Below are 21,142 nucleotides of genomic sequence, written 5' to 3'. Positions count from 1 at the left end.
TGATAATACAATTCAGACAATATTGGTTCATTTTGAAATATCCGATTAGATTCACTGAGCTAAAAGTGGTCCAGGACGTTTTTAGCCAAAAACTCAACCAGTGTGACTCAGAGATAAATGCCTGGTACTTTTTACATTTTAGTAAAGTAAACCTACCTTGCCTCCATCTACAGGAAGTTTCCAATATGGATTATAATCAATTTATTTAATTTTGAAAGGATTTTTTAAAGGTCGATCTGATTCAACTCGATTAACAACTTGCCTCATGCTGATCGATTTGGTTGGATCGTAGGAATATCAATTGATTTATTAACAGATTACCCCCTAATAAACACATTTAATTATTATTTTTTTACTTTGTTTTTCTTCTCAACAAATGCATAAGCGCACACTTGATTTTGATCAAGGTGTGTTGTGGAGATAAGAAAATGTCATGCAACTCACGCTGCGTCTGCTAAGATACCTTTTTAACTCAGTCTGGTAAATCGCTGTGATGCTGGTAAATATTCCACTGAGTGCCGTGAGGTTCATAATTACACGGGCTCAGGAGAAGTCTTTCTGATTATGGAGTGGCTTCTCAAACTTGAGCCTCCGCTGCGTCTTCTTTCCTGAGCAGCATCTACCTGGGTGGCCAGTTCATCTGAATGCCCGGCTTTGCGATTTCTTTACGCACTTCCAGCGTGCACGCAGCTGCACGCGAGACCCACGTGGCCAACTCAGATGACGTGAAAAGTCTGATTGGTGAAGAGAAGCGATCTGGTATTTGTGCAGTGGAGAGCTCTGAACTTGCGAAGTGGCAGAGGACAGGGAGCTGAGCGCGCGCTACGCAGCACTGCGTCCCCCTTTACGCACGGTGACGCGCACGCTCACCGGAGTCGCCGCTGCTTGACTGCCGCTCCTCCTGGAGAGAATCGCACATGAGCGCCCTGACAGACGCCAGTAGACCTTCACCGACGGACCACCGTCAGAGAGACTGAGGGAAGCTGTTGATCTCCGGTTTTTTCCCTCCACAGCTCCATTCCACACCCTGCGCTTCTCTGGATTACAGAGAGAGGAGCGGCCAGCCTCGGCGCAAATAACTCCTGAAAACCATGCACTGGTGGATGAAGTTAGTGTTGTTGTATAGCTGCTGCTTTGGAGCAAGTGCAGACTTCGATGGCAGGTAGGAGCTGATTATGTGACCTGAAAAATGCGTTTTAGGTGGATCAAATCTATTTCTCTTTAAAAAAATCGTGTGGCCTAAATTATTTCAAAGCTGCAGCGTTTATTTTTTCTTTTATTTGTAGAACTAGTATTAAATAAGTGTTGCGCCTGCTGATTGAGGGGACTTGGCACCTCTTTCATCCCGGCTGTTTTCATTAACAAACCAAAAGCCAAGTGCGTCCAAACAAGATTTCTCGGCGCCTCAGTGGACGCATTCTTGAGTAGCAGCCGGGATGCAGTGTTTATATTTGCAAATATTACGGCAGGAAGTTCTTGCCTTGTTGCAGGAGATGTCAGGCTGATTATTAAGTGACGTGACAGCGCGCAGCCCGGTGTTTCATGTTCCAACATGAAGAGTGTGGAGACGAGGCAGACCCTAAAGAATGCACAAGATCTTCATCTGCCCACAGCGGCAGCAGAGCTGGATACGCGGGATGATGGCGTTTCTGTCTTGTGTTTGCAGCTCAGAAACCCATCGTGGGTTCAGTTTCCTGAAGCTCCCTTATATGGAGATAAGATTAATAGTTTACATTTACTTGGATTGACTTACCCAGATACTTTAAACGTTCCACAAACCTTCCTTTTCTCTAATTTCTAAAGAAAATGCAGCTTTTCCCCTCTTAACTTGCCACCAAAACTGAACTATGTTTTAATATCAGGTGTCCTCTCCAGTTCAACCATGATCTAACATTTTCAGTCACTGCATATAGATGGCCATTGCCCCCTTCTTTTCCCATGCCTATAACCGGTCTTGGTATTAATGCAACAGAGATCTAAAGGCTATCATTGTTGTTTTATCAGATCTCTTTCCTCTTAATCATCCCTGTTTTTGTCTGCATGCGTGTCAGGCTTTTACTGATGAGGAGTGGAAGACTGACTTTATTTCACGCCTTGCCTTTGTGTAATTATCATTTATTTTAACCTTGCAGCAGCATATTGTGCATTATTAACATTCCTGCTGATGGAGTGGCTTGTCAGTATAGCCATAATTTGCCAATTTTTATGGGTATAGACTTGCTCAGGCTTGACTTTCTGCCCCAATATTAATTCATTGAGAAAATATCCCCTGAGCGCAAGAAAGGAAAAAAATCATTTATCACCCTGTCCTGCTCACTTACTGGATTTTCAAGAGGATTCTAGCCGGCTTGTCTGCAGGTTTCTGAAGGGTCCTTCACAGACATCACTGGAGAGATGCTTTTGTTCTTTAGGATCTTCTTACCTGGGATCAGGTGACCCTAAGAGCTAGTAGCTTCCTGTCGAAACACAGAAAAGGCAGTGGAGATGAGGATATTCTTCTCTAGTGATGTCATTGAACCAATTCAGCCGAGGAGCGCATACCAGACCTGCTGAGTCATAACCCAAAACCCTCTGATGGCAGGAGCTCTTGGCATTGTGATCCCAGAACCAAGTTTGAACTTTATGATAAGAAAGAGCTTCATATGATCAAAAATGTATTAAAAATATGAAATCTTGCATTGTTTTTTTTTGCCATATTAGTTTTCCTAAAGAGTCCTTTCATAGGCAGAAGCGGCAAAGTGAGTGTCAAATTTAGTCGGTTCTGCAGGAGGAGCAACCCGAGGTTAAGTTTTCTTTTCTGGACCAGAACCTGAACCACCAAGTATTTAAGTGTCAGAAAGCTGCTTTATATAGAATCTCAAATCAAACGTCAGACTTTGCCAAAGTCTAGACAAAGTTGATCCTAACTGCCATAAAATGCTATAATGGGTTTGACTTTTGCATCTGTTTTTTTTTATATCTCATGGAGAGGGGAGGATTGTGGGATTTTGTTAGGCATAGATCCTGCATTGGCTCCACAAAGACAGTGCTTCCCTGAATTGGGGTATGAGTAATTTCTGGGAACACTATTAGTTTGTGCTTTAAGAAAAGAAAAGCCTTAAATCAGTGCTTTTAAATTTCATTCCAGAATATTTAAAATATATATTTTTTTTAAACTAGGTACAACGTGGGGTTGGGTGTACCCCCCCCCCCCCCCCCCAGTGTTTTAGGAATCATGTCTTTTACCTCTCTTGTTTGCAGCATGTCGTGGGTTCAAGCCCGCAGACTTTCACACAAGGTTATAACTGAAGGGTCATTGGGTGTAACACCAATTCTGTTGCAGTGAAAATTGCTTTTCTGTGGTAACCCTTTTCAAATATGGGCAGACAAAAGATTTGACACAATTAATTCCTTTGCAATTTTTTTTCCCAAATTTGATCTGACACCCAGAATTCCGTATGTCGGTTCCAAAAGAGCTCCTACAGCAGGGCTGCCCAATCCTGGTCCTTGAGATCTACCTCTGTGCTTACAGTTCTCTCTGTTTCTGCTTTCTGCTGTTCAGCTGACTCAATTGTCTCCTTACTCTGATTGACTGAACACATCTGATCCAGGTAATCAGCAGCAAGATGTGCAGTGCGAGCTGAAAACAGGCAGTGTGGTGGATCTCAAAGATCAAGATTGGGCTAAAGCAAATGCAGATTTATAGTATAGCCTGGTTCCTTAATAGTTGGGCAACAACTAAAAAGGAGAAAACGGCAGCTGAACTTCTGTTTAGTCCGAATAGATGACTAAAAAGATAACTAAAAAAAAAAAAACAAGAACATGACATTTTATAATCACTGGAAAATTTAGCCAGGAGGTATCTGTATGAACGCTCTCACATCACTATTGTCTGTGAGTGTAAAATTCTGTTAATAAAGTGGAAAGTAAATACATCAGAGAAGTACACATTAACACAGACAGTAAAGAATAACAGCTGATATACTTGTTAGTCACATTGTCAGTGCGACTTTCATGCAGGCGTTAAAATACAGGTTACGTGAGAGGTTGATGGAGCTGCATATTGAGCCACTCCATCATCCCTGCATCCCAGCCTTTGAAAAAAAACTTGATTTAAAACAGTCTCAGAGTGAGGACATCAGCCATTTATACAACAAAGGGGCTACTGGTATTCATGGAAGAACTACTTTTTTATATAATCAGGTTATAGCACTTTATTCCAGACATTTAAGATCTTTTCTAAATGACTTAAATGTCACTAAATAAATAATAGGTTTGTAGTTTTGGTTCATTTATTTTAGTCAAATTGTCATTTATGTTTAGACTTTTAACTTAACTTTAATTTATGTGAAATGGTTTAATCAACAGTCAGAGATGTTTATCATTAGATTAAGCTTTAAGTACATTCTTATCTGCACAACATTGTCTAGTTGTTGTTCAGGGGCAAAGTTCTGAAAGTATATAAATGCCTTTACATTTTAAAATCTCTTGTATCTTAATAATCCTAAGGAAATTCAATAAAAGATGTATATATTGAAAAAAAAACATCTACACCAATGGTGCTATGTTTATATTTGAAAGAAAAAGAAGAAGAAGAAGAATAAATGCCGTGTTTGAATTGGTTTTCTTTGTTTAATTCAAGTAAATCTGTTGCAGCAGGAATATCTAAATTAAAGGGTGTGTTTTATTTTAAAAAGAACATGTGTGTGTGATGCAATCAAAAGTAAAAGAAATTACAATTTTTTTACATGCAAAATATTACACTGTTATATTTTAGATTACTATAAGTATTTAAAAGCCACATTTTCTAAACGATAAAAATAATAAAGGGTATTTTTGGGACATTTGCCGTCACTCGTTAGCTTAATGTAACTACCTGCACCAAATGGCTCTTTTGGTGCTAAAGGTTGGAGACTTCTGGGTTAAACCCACCCAGGACAGGAGTGTCAGGCCAAAGTGTAGTCATCCTCAGCACATCCCAGAATTTCATGGTTATGAATGTTTTAGTGGCTAGTTCATATGTCTTTGGCATCTCATGATCTCTGAGCTTTCCTTTAACAATTTGAGATCATGAAATCCCGGGAGACCTGTCCAAGATGTCCCCTGCCTTCGCCCACGAGTGGCCGGGATAGACTCCGGCAGCCCTGTGACCCCAAAAGGGACAAAGTGGGTTTAGAAGATGAATGAATTAATGAAATCCTGGGATTGCCTTCTTGTAATACATCTGTTATTAGGACAACTGAAATACATCAATGGAAGAAACCGGCTCGTGCTGCATCAGGCAGTCCACTGACTTCAGTTGTTGCCAAGTGGAATATGTTCACCACAGTGCTGCCCCATAAGAAACCTACCGGTATTTGCTTTGTTAAACCTAGCTTCTTATGTTTATATTTATTTCTTGCCTGGCAGACCTCTTACCTCTGTGCAGATAATCATTTCCATTGGCTGGGCTATTTCCTCACCTTGACATAAATCACCGGCTCATATTTAGTCAGTGTGGCCACATGGTGTTTTGTGTTAATGTGATGGTCTTGGCAGCCTGTGTGCAGACCTGGCAGCAGATGCAGCCGAAGTGGTTAATTAAACCGGCATGACACATTACGACTCCGCAAGCCGTCAGCTGAGCTCGGCAGGTTCGAGCAAGTCTCACGCCAAGATGCAACTGATGCAGAGGCAGAAAAATCCATTCAGCCATCATGGATTGATTAGATTATCCTCACTGTGATTGGATATTTTTTTCTTTACCTGCATGATCTTGATAAATAAGCAACTTTTGCTCTACTCAGTGAACAGAAACCTCACAACTTTTCAGTGTCAGTAAAGGGCAGTTAGCAAACGTTTTTGCGGTAAGTGGCGCATCTGAAGGACGGCAGCATCTGCACTGTAGATATCAGCCTCTCAGGCTCTTAGGGAAGGACTGTGTCATTCAGTCTGCAATTGAAAAGATTTGTTACAGTGCATGAAGGGTACAGGCGTGAAGGATAATAATTATCGTCTTGAGTTCCCTCAAGGCCCGAGGGCAATTTAGGATCCGCAATCAGGGCTTTGGAGTAATAAATACAGGTATTAGGCTCATGTCCAATTGATCTGGCCGCTTTTTAATTTATCACTGAGAACAAGCAGGCTTTCTTTATTGTTCAAATATTTCATAAAAATTCTAAATTTTCAATGCACGAGAGTTCAAAGAGAAGTAGTTTTGTATCTTTTTGATGTAATGAGAGAACACATTAGCTTGAAATTATACTAATTTCATAAGAGGGCATAGTTATGGTTTAAATTGATGCCTTTTGCACATTCATGTGAACTATTTTCCCTCTTTCTTTCCAACTCTTTCCTGCTCTTCCCCTCCATTCACCTAACGAAAAGGTCTTCTCTCATGGTTATGTCACCAGTAATAATTATGATGGAGTCCGAGATGACATTTTCAAGGGGATTTGCAGAGATGCATGAACATTAGTTGACAGAGGCCCTGTCTCTCTGTATGTGGTCAGAATGTCTTGGTGTGTTTGTTAATTGGATGCAGACGTGGGAGATTCCTGTATTGATAACTCAAAAAAGCAGTTGTGGAGAATGATACACGGATGACCAAAGAGCTGTCCTTAAAGAAGCATCAATGCGTCAGAGATAAATGTAAAGCTTAACATGTCACCATCTAATAAAGGTATATCTCCTTTTTGTTTTTTAAGGCTCAAAGCTTGATGCGTTTGACGAGACAAGTATCAGGATCTGATTTGTAAAATTGTACAATTTCACACCTGCAGATGTTCAATTAAAAAAAAGAAATTCAATACAAAGTAGTATTGCACATCTGATCTTGTGGTGAACTATAGATTAAATGGTTTACTATTCACACCCTGCCACTAACACTAGGAAAATAGACGCTGATGTAATTTTGTCATAAACAAACAAACACATAAATGCTGCACAAACTTCCATTTTTGGCTGACTTTGGCTTGGGGTTTAGATGTCACGCATCACTTGCACAACATTTTATGCTCCTGAAAGCCAGACTGATGTTTTTTTTTGTCTCAGTTTTTGTATCAGTTTTATCTCAGACTCAGTTTGGTTTAATCCTTTTGCAAAGTTTTCTGTTTTACACTATAACTGTGGAAACTGACACCGTTCTGACAGATTTGAAATCCTTCAAATTTTTGTTTAGGTGTTTGTTGTAATTGAAAAAAGGTAAATAACAAAGCTTTATCACCCAACTGAACTTTCCGGAGCCTCTAAATAAGCTATAATTTGACTATTTTGGTTTCACATCAGGTCCATTTTCTGTTGGATCATAGTATGGTCATTTTTATGCTCACAAATGATCTCCTTTTTCCCCCCACAATGCGCATGCCAGGATTGTTGCTTGTTACTATAGCAGCAAAAAGCACATGGCAGGAAAACGTAGTTGCAGGACAGATCTACCCAGGGAAATTAACAAAACAAAAGGTCTGGGTTGTTTTTCAAAGGTATAAATAGAGAAAAAGATCCCAAAAAGACCTGTCTTATGTGTATTTGTGATGTTAATCTGCCATCAATTCAAGTCTTTTCTTTCTCCTTTAATTTTCTCTCTCTTTTTCTCTCATTCCTAATTTCCACAACACTTGTTTCCCCATTTGCTTCCTCATTTATCATTACTTTATTCTTTCCTCTTTCTATCTTCTTTTTCTCTGTGTCTGTTTTTGACTGAGTGCCTTCCTGCTTGCCAGGCAGCGGGCAAACCTTTTCCTGGATCTGCCACTCTCACTTAGCATCCGCCAGTTTACTTATTTGTTTATTTATTTTCAAAGCGGTGATTGGCAGGGGGAACAAGCATTAGCATTTCCCCCCGCCTGGTGGAAAGACACTAACCGGTACGAATGGATATCAGGGAAAGGATGCGCTTTGAACACGGAGCAAATGCCTCACTTTCTCGCACAGATGCCAAATGAAACATCTTTTGTGTAAATTAGGTATATCAAGAGAGCTTCTGCCATGTTTTTTTCAGGGTTAAAGTGTTTCCAGATCTTTTGAATAAAAAGAGGTCTTCATTTTCCACATAATAAACTTCATACCCTCCTATAACAAAGCAGCCATTTAATAAAAATGTTTTCTATTAGCAAAAGAAAATTCACCTGCTCATTTTTAGTTACCATGTTTTCATAGAGCTTTGGTGAATTATCCAGCACAAGATTCCATCAATACACTACATTGAACTTATTCATGTTCCGTGTCCTCGTTGAATCTGTGATCAGCCTGGGTGCAGATAAGAGAGATAATGCAGAATTTCCCATGTACCCATTTCCATTGATAAAACATTAAGTTACAAGTAATATTCTGCTGCCAAATGCCCCGATGAAGAGTAGTGTCTTGAAAATAACCTTTATCTGTCTGAACTGCTCCACGTGTGGCTGTCTTTTTTCTTCGTGGCGGGAATAATAGCCTCTGCTGGCATCAGAGTGTGAATTGTGGAAAACATTACGTTTTCAAGGGCAGCACGAAGTCTGTGGAGAAAGAAACCTCGGCAGAGACGTGGTTCTCTCAGATCTGTGGGGCAACTCAAGGCCAAATTCTAACAGGCAAACTTTCAAAGCAGGTCTCTAATAAAAATAAAAATACTGATAATAATGTAAAAGTTATACCTTTTCAAATATATATATTTTTACTGCTATTTATGTCAGGTAAACGGCGAAAGTTAAACCAAACAGCAGTATATTTAAATATTAATTAGTGAAGAAAATTACAAGACATTATTAACAACTTGGTAAGATAATCATTTTTGGAAGCAATATTTTATCATAACTTATTTTTGTTGCAATAAATTGCATCTAAAGTAAAATATAACACCTTCATGCAAACAAAAATTCTGCATAAAATTGGGTTTTTGAAAAACTTGAAGGTATTGCAAATAAAAATAATTTATTGTAAAAGTGCATTCTGGAGAAATGTGTTAACCAACTTCCAGATTTTTACAATTTGATGAGTTTTTAGTGTGGATTTGGATTATTAAAATATAAAGTTTATGTCTCATTAGCTGTGATGCACCTAGGTGGGGGAAATTTGTTCTCCACATTTGACCCATCCCTGGGTGAGCTGCAGACACAGTCGCACTCTGGAACCATATGGGGGTTTAACCCCTGAATCTAACCCCTTAATGCTGAGTGTCAAGCAGGGAGGCATTCAGTCTTTAGTATAACTCAATTGTAGATTTGAACTCATGACCTACCAGTTTCAGGGCAGACACTCGTCCACAAGGACACTGACAATTATTTACAGCTAATTCTATCACATTCCGCCATTCGATTTATAGCAAATGCTCCCTTCAAAACCCACCACTGTACCCTCAACTCATCACTAAATTGGACCTCTCTATTCACTTGCCGTAAAATTCATTGGTTGCTGTTTATTAACAAAACTCTCCTAGGCTTTCTTCTTTTTTGAGCCAGGTTCCCTTTATCCCCCTGACTCTGTGAACAGTCCCTAAATCCAACTCCTCATCGGGTTCTTTATCCTTTCAGTCTGCAGCTCCCAGAGACTGGAATAATTTACAAAAAACCTTTAGAATACACCTTTTTTTTCAAAGACAAGTTTTAAAAGAAATCTTGTTAAAGAAAAATGTTATTGTAACCTAGTTTAATGATTCTAATGATTTTAATTAAACTAAATTCAATTCAGTTTTATTTATATAGCCCAATATTACAACAATAGTTTTCTCAATAGGCTTTATACCGGTTTTTATTATAATGAAATTTAATATTTTAATTTTGTAATTATTTTAATAATTGTCTGTGTTATTGCTATTTAATCCCTATGCTATTTTTTCTCTCTGCCTTTTATTTCTGTCTCTCAAAAGGTCTTCCCTCTTTCCAGGCCACAGTTGAAAATTAAACTTTTTTCATAATCTGCCTTGCCTGGATAAATAAAGGTTAAATAAAAAATAAAAAAATAAAAATAAAAAAAAAAAAAAAATAAAAAAAATATATATATATATATATATATATATATATATATATATATATATATATATATATATATATATATATATATATATATATATATATATATTAATAAGAGTCTGTTGACCATACATTATTTTGTTTAAAAGCTACATACTACTTACTGTATGTAAGTAGCTACGTACATATTTCTGTGGATGTGTGCGCAAAAACATCTGTATTATTACAGTGTAATTAGATTTTTTTTAGTACAATATTCAAGCCGGCTAAGATCTAATCTCACCATCCGTCACAGGTGGCCGCGACAGATGGCGTCATCCAACGGCCTGTGTCGATACGGAGCCAGGGTGGACTGCTGCTGGGGGTGGACGCGCCGCTCGTGGGGTCACTGCCAGCGTGAGTGCCTACATGCCTGCTGCTGCTTTTGAGGGCAAAGGGGGACTAACCAGGTTGCAGGGTTTCACGCTGGTTTCAAACGTGCCGTTAAACGGAGTCCTGCCGCAAAGACACAAAAGCATCCACACACGGCTAACGGGACTCCCCACCTGGTGAAGTCTTTAAGGAAAGATTTATTACCATGTCTGGCTGATACTGTTGGCCACCTGACTTTTATATTCACACTGCATGTGGCCTTCACGAAGAAGAGAACAGGCCAATGGATGAATAGAAATTATATTAGAATAAAGGGTGAAAAAAGCTAAAAACATGGTTTTTGACATTCTCTGCTGTGCCCACTTTGAGGATTCAGAGGATGTTCCTTAATGCATGTCTTTGTGTAACATTTTCAGCATAAACACTCTCTGTTCCCTGCCATGTTACCCAGAGTCGTGAATGTACTAGGGGGTTCCAGATCGGGCCTTTTTCCTCACAAAATGTCAATTTCTTTGCATGGCTTGATGCCTGAGACTCTTGCCGCTTTGCTGTGGACGTTTGCTGAAGAAAGCAGATTGCAACACATACAGTAAATGTGCCTTTTTCATGGTGAGAATTTATCAACCTGCATTTCATAAAAACAGAAGGAAAATGCTAACCACTCTGACACAGAGGTTAAAAATTCATCCATCTCTTTTTGCAACAACAGTTTTGTACTAAAACCCTCAAAGATTTAACAAATCTATCTAAAACGTGCTCCTTAAATGGTGCAGTTCTGTAAGGTCAGCTTGATCCATTTAGCCAGTTTAATCACCTAAATCACAAAAAGATCCTTATCAAAAGAAAAGGATTACAATTATGTTACAATAAGAATAACATTTTTACACTTCCCTTTTAAGTCAATCCGCTGAGTGCCATTTGTTTTTGAATGTTGCTGTTTGTGCTTCATTCTAGTCCTGTTTTGATTTATTGGGGACAAATCTACGGTGGCCCTAACATACAAATCACATCAACAAATCACTCAGAAACAATAAACATCACAATGACAATTAGAAAAGCAAAAAAATGGAGTAATAAAAAAACACCATTACATTTTAGAAGTCAAAGCAAACTTCCAGAAACCAAAATACAATTTAAAAAAATGAAACATTTTGGAAAAACCAAAGTAATTTAAAGAAATCAAAATAAAATGAAACACAATAAGAAACCAGAAAAGTTTGGTACCATGGGACATTACTGATTGGATGATGACATTGGATTTTTAATGTTTGAGTTTTTTAAATGTGTCTTCAATGTCTGCATACTTACAAAGTTTTATGATTAGTTCAGAGCATGTCCAGTATTGCTTCAAGCCAGAAAATCCTTTGTTGACATCCAAACAGCGATGTCCCATAGTTCTGTTCTGGTTTCTTACTGTGTTTCATTTTTTAATATTTCATTTTGATTTCTGGAAATTACTTTTGTTTTCCATATTTTTTTTTTTTAAATTTAGCTTTTCTTACATTAAGTGATTTGTTGGTGTGAATTGCCCTTCAGGGCCACCGTACAAATCTGGCCCTCTCTTTGGTCACTATCTTTTTTTGGTTGCTTATTTTATTTTTTTCAGAGGAAGATGAACTGTCCTGGATCATGGCATCTGCACAAGCTAGCTGGCTACCAGATTTGATCTAAAGTGGTCAAATTTATTTATCTCTTATGGGACTGCACATCCTATTCTGAACAAATAGGGTGGAAGGAAAATAAAAAACCGCCTGATATTTGTGTTTATAGTCTATGCTAAAGATGTAATTTGAGGATTTAAGGACTAGCAAAGTTTGCCCACAGACTTAAGCTAATGTGCTCAATGAAAGTGTCCTGCAATGGCACAGTTGTGGTATTTATAAGGAAATGATGCCATAAACCACCACAAAGAATTCAGTTGTGAGTAATATCATCTGTGACAACCACTAAGTGACAGTGCAACAACAACAAAAAAGAAAACAAAAGTATTCACAACACTTAATTCAATATTCAGAAATGTTTCAAAATTTGCCTTTTAATTGGAAATAATGGAAAAAAAGCACAAACCCTGCTTCTGTTTCGCAAATGTCTTTTTTTTTTTTGCATTTAATGATTTAACTAAATCTTCAAGGTGATTCATTTATGCATCGTATGAATTTTTAACTAATCCAGGACACTTTGCAGATAATTAAAATAATTTAAAACAAGTTAATTTGATTACCCGTCAATTACAATCTGTTCCAATCCAATTAAATTACCATGTATTCAATAAAAAGCCAAAATTCATAAAATCTAAGAAAAGGAAGAGAGTCCATCACAAGATCAGCCCCATCTGGTGATGGAGTGCATTTGAAAGTTCCCTCCATGGAAAAGGCCTGAAAATGGATCAGTCCTGCATGTCCACTGCATCCATTAACTCACATATACAGTATGTTAATCGACTTATTTTGTTAATATTGTCTGAATTGTGTTTTGCTATATGTGCAGCTCATACTTTTTTTGTTTTTTCTACATTTAATGTTTTATTGTGGAAAATGTGACACACACACTGCTTGATTTGGTTGTATAGTTAACACATTGATGCCTGAATTTATTTCCAGCAATGAAAAAAGAAATCACTTGTTTTTTTTTTCAACTAGATGCTAAATTAAGGTAACTTTGGAGCCAAAGTGCACGGAGCTATATTTGCATCAATAGGTGTCAAGGGGTTAAATAACAGATGAGATGTGGAGCCAGAAAAGCAAGTTATAGTTGTGTTTATTGGGGGGAAAAACTTACATTTTGAAATATAAATTATTATTTTGACATGATTTTTCCCAAAGACCCCAAAGATCTTGGCTATTGAACTGCACAGCCTGTGCTGGATGATACCGGGCAGCTCCAGTGACATTCAGAGCCAGGGTCAACTGTCCTCCTGGCAGGAGTCAGCAACAGAGCATTCAGAGCTTCCCAGTGCATCTTCACTGGACTCTTTTTAGCTTCTCACGTGATGTAAATTCAGGCTAAAGCTAGCTGTAGACAAAAAGCACTTTATTATCTCAGCAGCTTAAATTTGGGAGCAACCAAGGAATCATATTCTCATGGTTAAAGCTCAAATGTATGCAAATACAAATTAGGTTATATTTATCAATTCAATAAACAAAACTGTCATTGTTTTGCCTTTCAGAACACTAATGTTGATAGTGAATTGTAGGTGTCTATTTTTTTTTTCAACCGTAATCAAGCCCAATATAAAAACCATGTTTGTGTTAGATACTGACCATCGAAAGAGCAGTGTGTGAGCATTTTCTCTTTGTTGTTCTGGAGTCTCTCATGCCTCTTGTTGAGAAAAAAATGTCAGCTAATTTTTGAGCTGAACTACAAAGCTTTTACTGTCGCCACTTGTCTTTTATCCCTGTGTTAAATTGCTCAGCGAGTGATTGCTTTAACGCTTCAAAATGCCACTCGCTGGGCACAACTTGGATCCATTCACCCACAATCGGCCTTCCATCAATTTAGGAAGGCTGCGATTTAGAGGGGGTGAGGTGGAAGGTTTCTGCAGAGAGTGTAGTCATGGGTGTGCGTGGAGCTCTGTGTGAGAGAATGCTTTTGGAGCAGATTTTTTTAAGCTTCGGCGGCTCTCATCCAAAGAGCACGATGCTCATTTTGTGCGACTTCTCTCAGAATCAGAACTGTACTGGATCAACGTCACAGATTTTTCTTAACTCCCAGATATAGGTGATGAAGAGAGGAAGATTTAAAGTTAAAAACCTGTGGTGCATTCAAAATAGTTTAGAGGTTATTACTAAGACTGGATTCTTCCTACAGCCAACTGAGACATCATGAAAGGGAGATTATAATGAAAAATCAGGCAGAGAAAGTGATAGAGAGCATTGCTTTTAGATTTATGGTGGAGGTAACCTCCATTCATAACCATCTGACAGGTCATTTGAAAGGCAAACCCATACCTAAATTCTCTTCTTACCTCGTTTTGCCATCACAGTAACTACTTGAACTTTTGCAAATCTAAGGTTTTAGAGACAGGTCTTTCTCAGACATTAAACAACAGAATATTCTGTTACTGCAGCACAACTAGATGGCTTGCCTGAGACGAATTGCAGAATGGAACAGTTAATTGATTAGACTTGTTTAACTATGTTTACGGTGAAGTATTTTTATTTTATTTACATAGGTTATATAGACCCTTTCAAAAATTGCAATATCATGGAAAAGTGTATTTATTTCCATAATTCCATTCAAAAAATGTTTTAACCTTCATAGAATATAGAATTGATTTCAAGCATTTATTTGTTTATTTACACTAGAGTTTCAGCTCATAAAACCCACAAAAAAAGGATTTCAAAAATTTTAGAAAACTGTGGAAAAATCACCATTTACTGCTTAGTTTTGCAAAATGATGAGACATAGATTATGATCACAACAAATCAATCGAAATATATATTTTTTTCAAAACATGTGGATCGTCAGTACTTCTTAGTATGGGCAGGGGTCAGTTACCCGACGGAAGATGAAATCTGCATCTCCATCCAGATCCTCAGCAGAAGGAATCATGAAGTCCTCTAGAACATTCTCCCAGACTGTTGCAGTGATTTTGAATTGAAGAAAGCAGATTTCACCAACACCAGCGCCGGACTTTGCAGCCCAACTCATGACTGACTGTGGAGATTTCACTCTGGACCTTTAGCAGCTTGGGTTTTGCCTCCTCGCCAGTCTTCCTCCAAACCCTTGGACCTTGATTCCCAAATGAAAGACAGACTTTACTTTCATCAGAGATCTTGTATCACTAGCCAACAGTCCAGTCTTTCTTCTCCTTGGCCCAGCTGAGACATCTCCTCTGTTAGTCCAGGCTCAGAAGTGGCTTGACCCGACAGTTGTAGCCCATCTCCTGAATGCATCTAAAAGTGTTGAAGCTGTTCCTCCACCTCGTTCCACTCTTTCTGGATGTCTGCAGGTTCTTGAATCTTGTCCTTTTGATAATCCGCAGAGGGCCAAAGTCTTCTCTTTTACTGGTGCATCTTCTCCTGCCACATTTTGCCCAAACAGTAGATTTCCATTGATTTGACACAGCACAACAGACAACAGCCAGCATCCTGAGCTTGCAATAAATTAAACATTGGGCACCGAATCTCCATGAACGTTTTTTTAACAGTATATAGAAATAAATACACTTTTTCATGATTTTCAATTTTTTTTGGAAAAGCTCCAATTATTCTAATAAAAAAGCACTAAAACTTGAAACATACCTCCAAGCAGCACAGCTGTATTTAAGTGAAAGAAGAATCAATTTTAAATCAGGTCTTTAAATACACAATCAACTTTGCATGTGAAGTTGTGATTCTTCTATGGTCATTTCTCAAAAGATCTCTGACTTTCTCTTAATTAATCTTATTAGAAAAATAGTAAGTCTCATTTTGAAATACAGAGATTGCATATCATAAGCCCCTCAGAATGCTCGTAGGGGATTTACAAATCCATTAAGTGCAGGGTTTAGTTGAATTGAGTGCACTCTTTCTCTCTTTTTGATACTGTGGGCCCGATTAAGCCAAACTTTTGAACTGGTAACGTGAGCTAGCAACTGAGCTGGGCAAGGATAAAAGTGAAACCTCAGCTAATATAATTCACTTTATCATGATTGTCTGTGGGTTCTTTGTCTCTGCCACCTGCTTTCATTATCCCTGGGCTCAGAAGTTTGTTTAAAAATGTTCCCTTTCATCTGTTTGAAGTCAGAGCAAGGCTTTGTTAAAACTTGAGGGAAAATCCTGCAAAAATACTGCAAATACTACCAGTATTTCTTGATTTAGGTTGCTTCTACACAATAAATGGATGAAGTTTGAATGATCAGTGAAGTCCCAGTAATTTTTGACACCTTTTGTTTCTCAGATTCTCAGGCACAGTCCTGCAGTTCCTAATGCTGCTCAGATGGGGGCGGTGTTGCCCGACCAAAGCAGGAAAATAAAGAAGAAATGAATAGCTAGTTTATGTAGTGATAAGTGCCCGTACAGTGTTCCCTTGTTTATTGTGGCATTTATGTTCTAAAGATAACCCACAATAAGTGAAATCAGCAAAGTAAGACAATAGATGTTTTAAGGCTGTAAAACCCCTTAGTACGCAATTTGTACACTTTTCTCATTCAGACATGAACATTTTCACTCTTTTCTTTCTTGTTTTAATTCTCAGCGTTTTGAAGAAAAACAAGTCAAGTTTACAGAATGAAAAAAAAGATCTGATCGCAATTGAAGATTTTTGTAAATTTGGCAAACTGGACGCATTCTGTACAGGAGAAACAGCAGGGAGCAGGTTAATTGACAAGGTCAACAGCCAATCATGACGCAGAACAGAGCCGTGCACTGTAAACAGAAGAAACAGAAGAAGAAAAATCAGCATCCAAAATTTCACTCTAAAAGCTCTGATCACTGCACAGTAAAAGATACGACTCAAAGACAGGCAGTCAATTCAAAAAGTAAGCAATTTCTTTGAAACTGTTGACTTTTTTAAAAATGTCTAGCACTTGATCTTCAGAAATGAGCCTCTTGATAAAGGTGCTTCAGCCACTTGGGAGCTGGAAGCTGCTTTCTCAACGATGTAGTTTCTAACAAATTGGTAATATTTTAACACGATGTGGTGAGAAGGTGAAGAGAAAAATTGGCATCTACTCATCGCAGAAAACCTCAGAAAGTTACATTTGAAGTTGTCCAAACAGTTGGAAGTGATTGTATCTCCTTGAAGGCTAAAGTGCAACACAAAGTGTTTGTTACATATTGAATCACTTGAAATGCGACCGTTTCTTTTTGGTAGAATAACTTTTATGAGTGCTTAAGACCTCAGTGCATTATATGTCTTTATTTATACTTCACATAGATAAATGACGAGAAGACATTCATCTAGATCAGGGTGGGCAAACTACGGCCCGCCTCCATGTTTGGTCCAGCCCATTGAACAATATCAGAGACCCATGTTTTTTATTTTTATCTGGCCACACGATCAAGACCCGCATAGAACATGTAAGGGTTAATGGCCGACGAAGTATGCATTATCGCGGAAGCAACCGTCTGACGCAAAGCGGAGGACGGTTGCATTACGGTATGCATTAATCGCAGAATGGTTCAGGTGGACGATTGAGGCTTTCACGGCGTGCGTTAAAAAGTGATAATGCGTACTTCGAAGGCCGTTAAACCACTTAAACTACTTGTAAAGCCACTTAAACCACTTGTCCGCATGATGAAGCAAAATGTTGTTTTAAAGAAGCCGGCGCAGTGATACGAAACATTTAAGCTAGGTGACCGGAACTTCTTTTTTCACCGTGTGGTCATCAGGTTTTAACGCACACCCAGCAGCCAATCAGAATCGAGTATTCAACCGGACCATGGTATATAAGACATTTTATTCCACCTACTGCAGTCTGTGCTCCAACCGTAAACTCTGTAAAATCCCTGTCAAATAAAACAGAAGACAGTCTTCTCTTTCTACGTTGCAGTTCATCTTTCCCGGTTTAGCTCATTCTTTTAGAGCCATCATGCAGCCTTTTTTAAACAGCGCACCCTGTTCTGTGTCCTGATTGGCTGGAGACCCTGTCCGTGCCGTGTCTCCTATACAGAAACGCGGAGCTCTTCAAAACAGAAATCTTTGATTGATCAGGTCTTTGTTTTCATTCTAAGATTCTGGACTTAATTTTCTATGAAGGTTGGAGAATTTAAACAAGAGAAAAGTTGAAAATGTTCATGTCTGTCTGAGAAAAGTGTAGAAAGTGGGCAGTGAGGACTTTTACTGCCATAATCGGACTCCGTGGATTTCACCGATCACGGTTATTTTTTTGAACGTAACTCCTGCAATAAATGAGGGAGCTCTGTACCGGTGAAAAGGTAACGCAGACATATGCGTAGCTGCAGGAGAAGACATAGACATTTGCTTTTTTTAAATTATTACTGGATGAAAAAGAGACGTGCAGGACACAGCTGCTCAGTTTGGATGCAAACTGTGAGACGTGTGAGGAGCTGCAGCCCTCAAAGTCTCAGAGGGAAAATGATGGGAGAGGATCCACTATTTATTGTTTTTTCTTTTTTAATATATCATTATTTTTTCCTGACTTATTGTCTTTGAAAATCACAGTTATTTGGTCATTTTTTCATTTCATAAATAGTGTTATTTATTTTATTAAAAGGATCATGAATTAACAAAACTTTATTATAGGGCTTTACAATAAAAGAAAGATCAAAAAAGTTTAAAGAAAAAAGAGTTATTGTGGCCCTCAGAAGAAAAGTTAGGGAACTCCACTCTAGCATCCATGTGGTGCTGGAAGATTTGTTGTTTTTCATTCTTCCCATCATTCAAAAACCACATGCACGCAGCATTTCTCTAAGTTTTACACAAGGCACATCAATTGGCTCTAAAATAAGAACAAAAGTTTTAACCTGAAAACTCTAAAATGCTCTGTTTTAAAATATAATTTTCAATCCAAATGGTTTCATCCAGATTCCATGTAATTCCTTTCTCACTCCACACCACTGCTCCTGGTCCGGCCGTTCTATCCAATTTAGAACCCTATGTGGTCCCCTGTTTTATTCATAAAACAAAGACATGTGTGGCTCCAGAACTCCAGATTGTTTTTCGTGTTCATTTGTTCCCAGGAATGTTTCCTTGTCAAATTGACCTGGCTGTGCGCTCATCAACATCACCTTTTGGTTTGTGTCCTCCCAAAGACTAAACAACCCCTGCCATCTTTGTTTGTATGGCTACTTCTTTTGCAGCTCTCTTCGCCTTTACTCACAGAGTAGTCGGGATAAGGTGCCAGCCCCAAGGTTAGCTCCACAAGTTTCTTGAAATAATCTTCCGGGATGTCTTCTGTTTGGGGCACATCCTCTGAATCCTGGACTCACTCACTTATTTAGCGAACCCAACACTCCCTCCCACTCGCTTGCAGCACTAACCAACACCTCCTCCCCCCTCTTAACAGCAGCTAACGTTTCCCTTCTGCCCTCAGATCTATGCAAATAACCCACACCCAGCAGACCCAATGTCACTGGAAGCCATGTCTTACATGAATTATTCTGAGAAATATTTTTTTGGAGGTTATGAATATTCATGCCACCCTCTGGACCGCCACTTTATATATTAATGTGGCCCTTGGAGGTGAAATCCACAATGTATGTAGTGATAGTCAATAATCTACCCATGCTGTGCTTACATTGCAGTGATGATGTTAGGTTTACTCATTTTTACTCTAGCACATTCATCAATCAGTAGAAATGATTGCCCATCTGTTATGTTTCAAGTAAAAATAATATTCAATATTTACTAGTTTCAGAATTTACCATTTTTATGAGTTTAAGCACAAAAACAGTCATAATGACTATGATTTACTGTTATTAAGCATGATTCTATTCTGCACAGGTTTATTTTAGAGCATCAGCAATAGTTTATGAATGAATTGAAATACGGTTTCTCTCAGCATTCTTTTGTATGGATGAGTGGCGGATCAAATTAGATTGGTTAAATAAACAGCATAGTGTTATGGAACAGGACTCATTCATTTTGCATTTGACCTTTTATTCTTCATTCAAAATTTAGCTGTTTTAACCTCAGCTGTAGTTAATAAATGCTGCTGTCTTTCTGTCTGCTGGACATGTCCACAAATAATTACGTTTGCCTCTAATCAAGCCAATCTTCATCAAGGAAACACAACATCCAAGCAGGCCGCTTGGATATGTGCTCAATTCTTTTCATCCGTGAACAAAGTTGAGATGAACATCTGCTTTCTTTTTAAGTTTATCAAGTGAATTTGAGGCACATACAGGCATTAGAGGACCTGCAGAACAAAGAAAGAAAGAAACTAAAGTAACTTTAAACTGAGGAATGAACTCACTATTGAAGCATGGAGGTTAAAAACGCACTCTATTTTAAGAGCTTTCCCAGTGGTCTTTATTTATTTTTTTTAACTTGTCCTGTCCAACAGCTGGACAAACAGATGACACCTGAATACCTCTTGTGTTGGACATATTTTACTTTAACCACAGGGGTTCTGAATTTTTTTGACAAACCAGAGGTATGTCTGAATAAACCCCTTTTGTAATCAAGGCCAATCTTTATTCATTTTAATTGTATTTGAAGATTTTTTGTGTTGGACCGGATGGAAAAGGAAAGGAGGGAGGAAGAGAGAGGGATGTCAGAGAGGGGGGTAGAAGGGTGATTATAAGGGGGGGGGGGGGGGGGGGGGGGTAAAACCATGAAGCAGCATAAAGCAACAAGTTGCTGGATGTTTATCAATACGGTCAGGTTCAGATGTACTATAAATCTAGAAGGGGCGGGGCCTGTCTGGTGGTCTTTTAGTTATGCTTATGGCTGTTTTTGCCCAAAAAACAATACAAAAAAACTGTGCTGTTTTCTAAGACATAGTTTCTCCAGATCAGGATTTTTTTATTTGAAGCGTTAAGACGATAAATAAAACTATAGATAAAATGTCTCAACAAGGTTCTGAGAGTATTAACCCCTGCACTGCTGCACCACTGTGGCCGTTTTACTAAAATATTTAGGGGGTCATTACAGGCAACCTGGTCCCTCTTCATGCTGGATGCCCTGTAGTTGGTCCACAGGTGGGCAGTATGCAATAGCGTGCAGTAAGTTTTGAAAATAGGAATTTTAAGATTGTCAGAACATGAATAAAACCTGCTTGCAAGCATGTTTGCCTGAGCATATAAAATACGCACACCGTTGTCTGTGGATATCATCATCTGTAAGTTTATTATTGATGACACGTCAAAGACATTTTACTTAGTGACAGACATCAAGCTCAGAATCAGACAGTTTAAAAGCAGAAAAATTTGTTGTAACGACATCTTTTGTACGACAAATCAACACAGCACCTTTATTGA

General features: G+C 38.4%; 1 protein-coding gene across 6 annotated transcripts in view; it reads left to right on the top strand.

Annotated features, from left to right (window-relative positions):
- The first annotated feature begins 746 nt into the window (after positions 1 to 746).
- npnta (nephronectin a) overlaps positions 747 to 21,142 on the top strand; it is a 55,384-nt gene continuing 34,988 nt past the window's right edge. For 2 of the 6 annotated variants that reach the window (XM_023957375.2, XM_023957373.2), the window contains exons 1-3: positions 785 to 1,162; positions 10,201 to 10,301; positions 19,022 to 19,072. In XM_023957375.2, coding sequence (XP_023813143.1) covers positions 1,092 to 1,162; positions 10,201 to 10,301; positions 19,022 to 19,072 — 223 coding nt within the window. In that variant the 5' untranslated portion in view covers positions 785 to 1,091. Of the gene's footprint in view, positions 1,163 to 10,200; positions 10,302 to 19,021; positions 19,073 to 21,142 lie in introns of all 6 variants that reach the window. The other 4 variants (XM_078952371.1, XM_023957380.2, XM_023957381.2 and 1 more) reach the window with 3 other exon arrangements.

The sequence above is a fragment of the Oryzias latipes genome, chromosome 1 (assembly GCF_053564925.1).
Source record: "Oryzias latipes strain Hd-rR chromosome 1, Olatipes_Hd-rR_3.1".
NCBI lineage: Eukaryota > Metazoa > Chordata > Actinopteri > Beloniformes > Adrianichthyidae > Oryzias > Oryzias latipes.
Note: the sequence above shows the minus strand (reverse complement) of the source record. Positions and strands in the feature narration are given on the sequence as shown.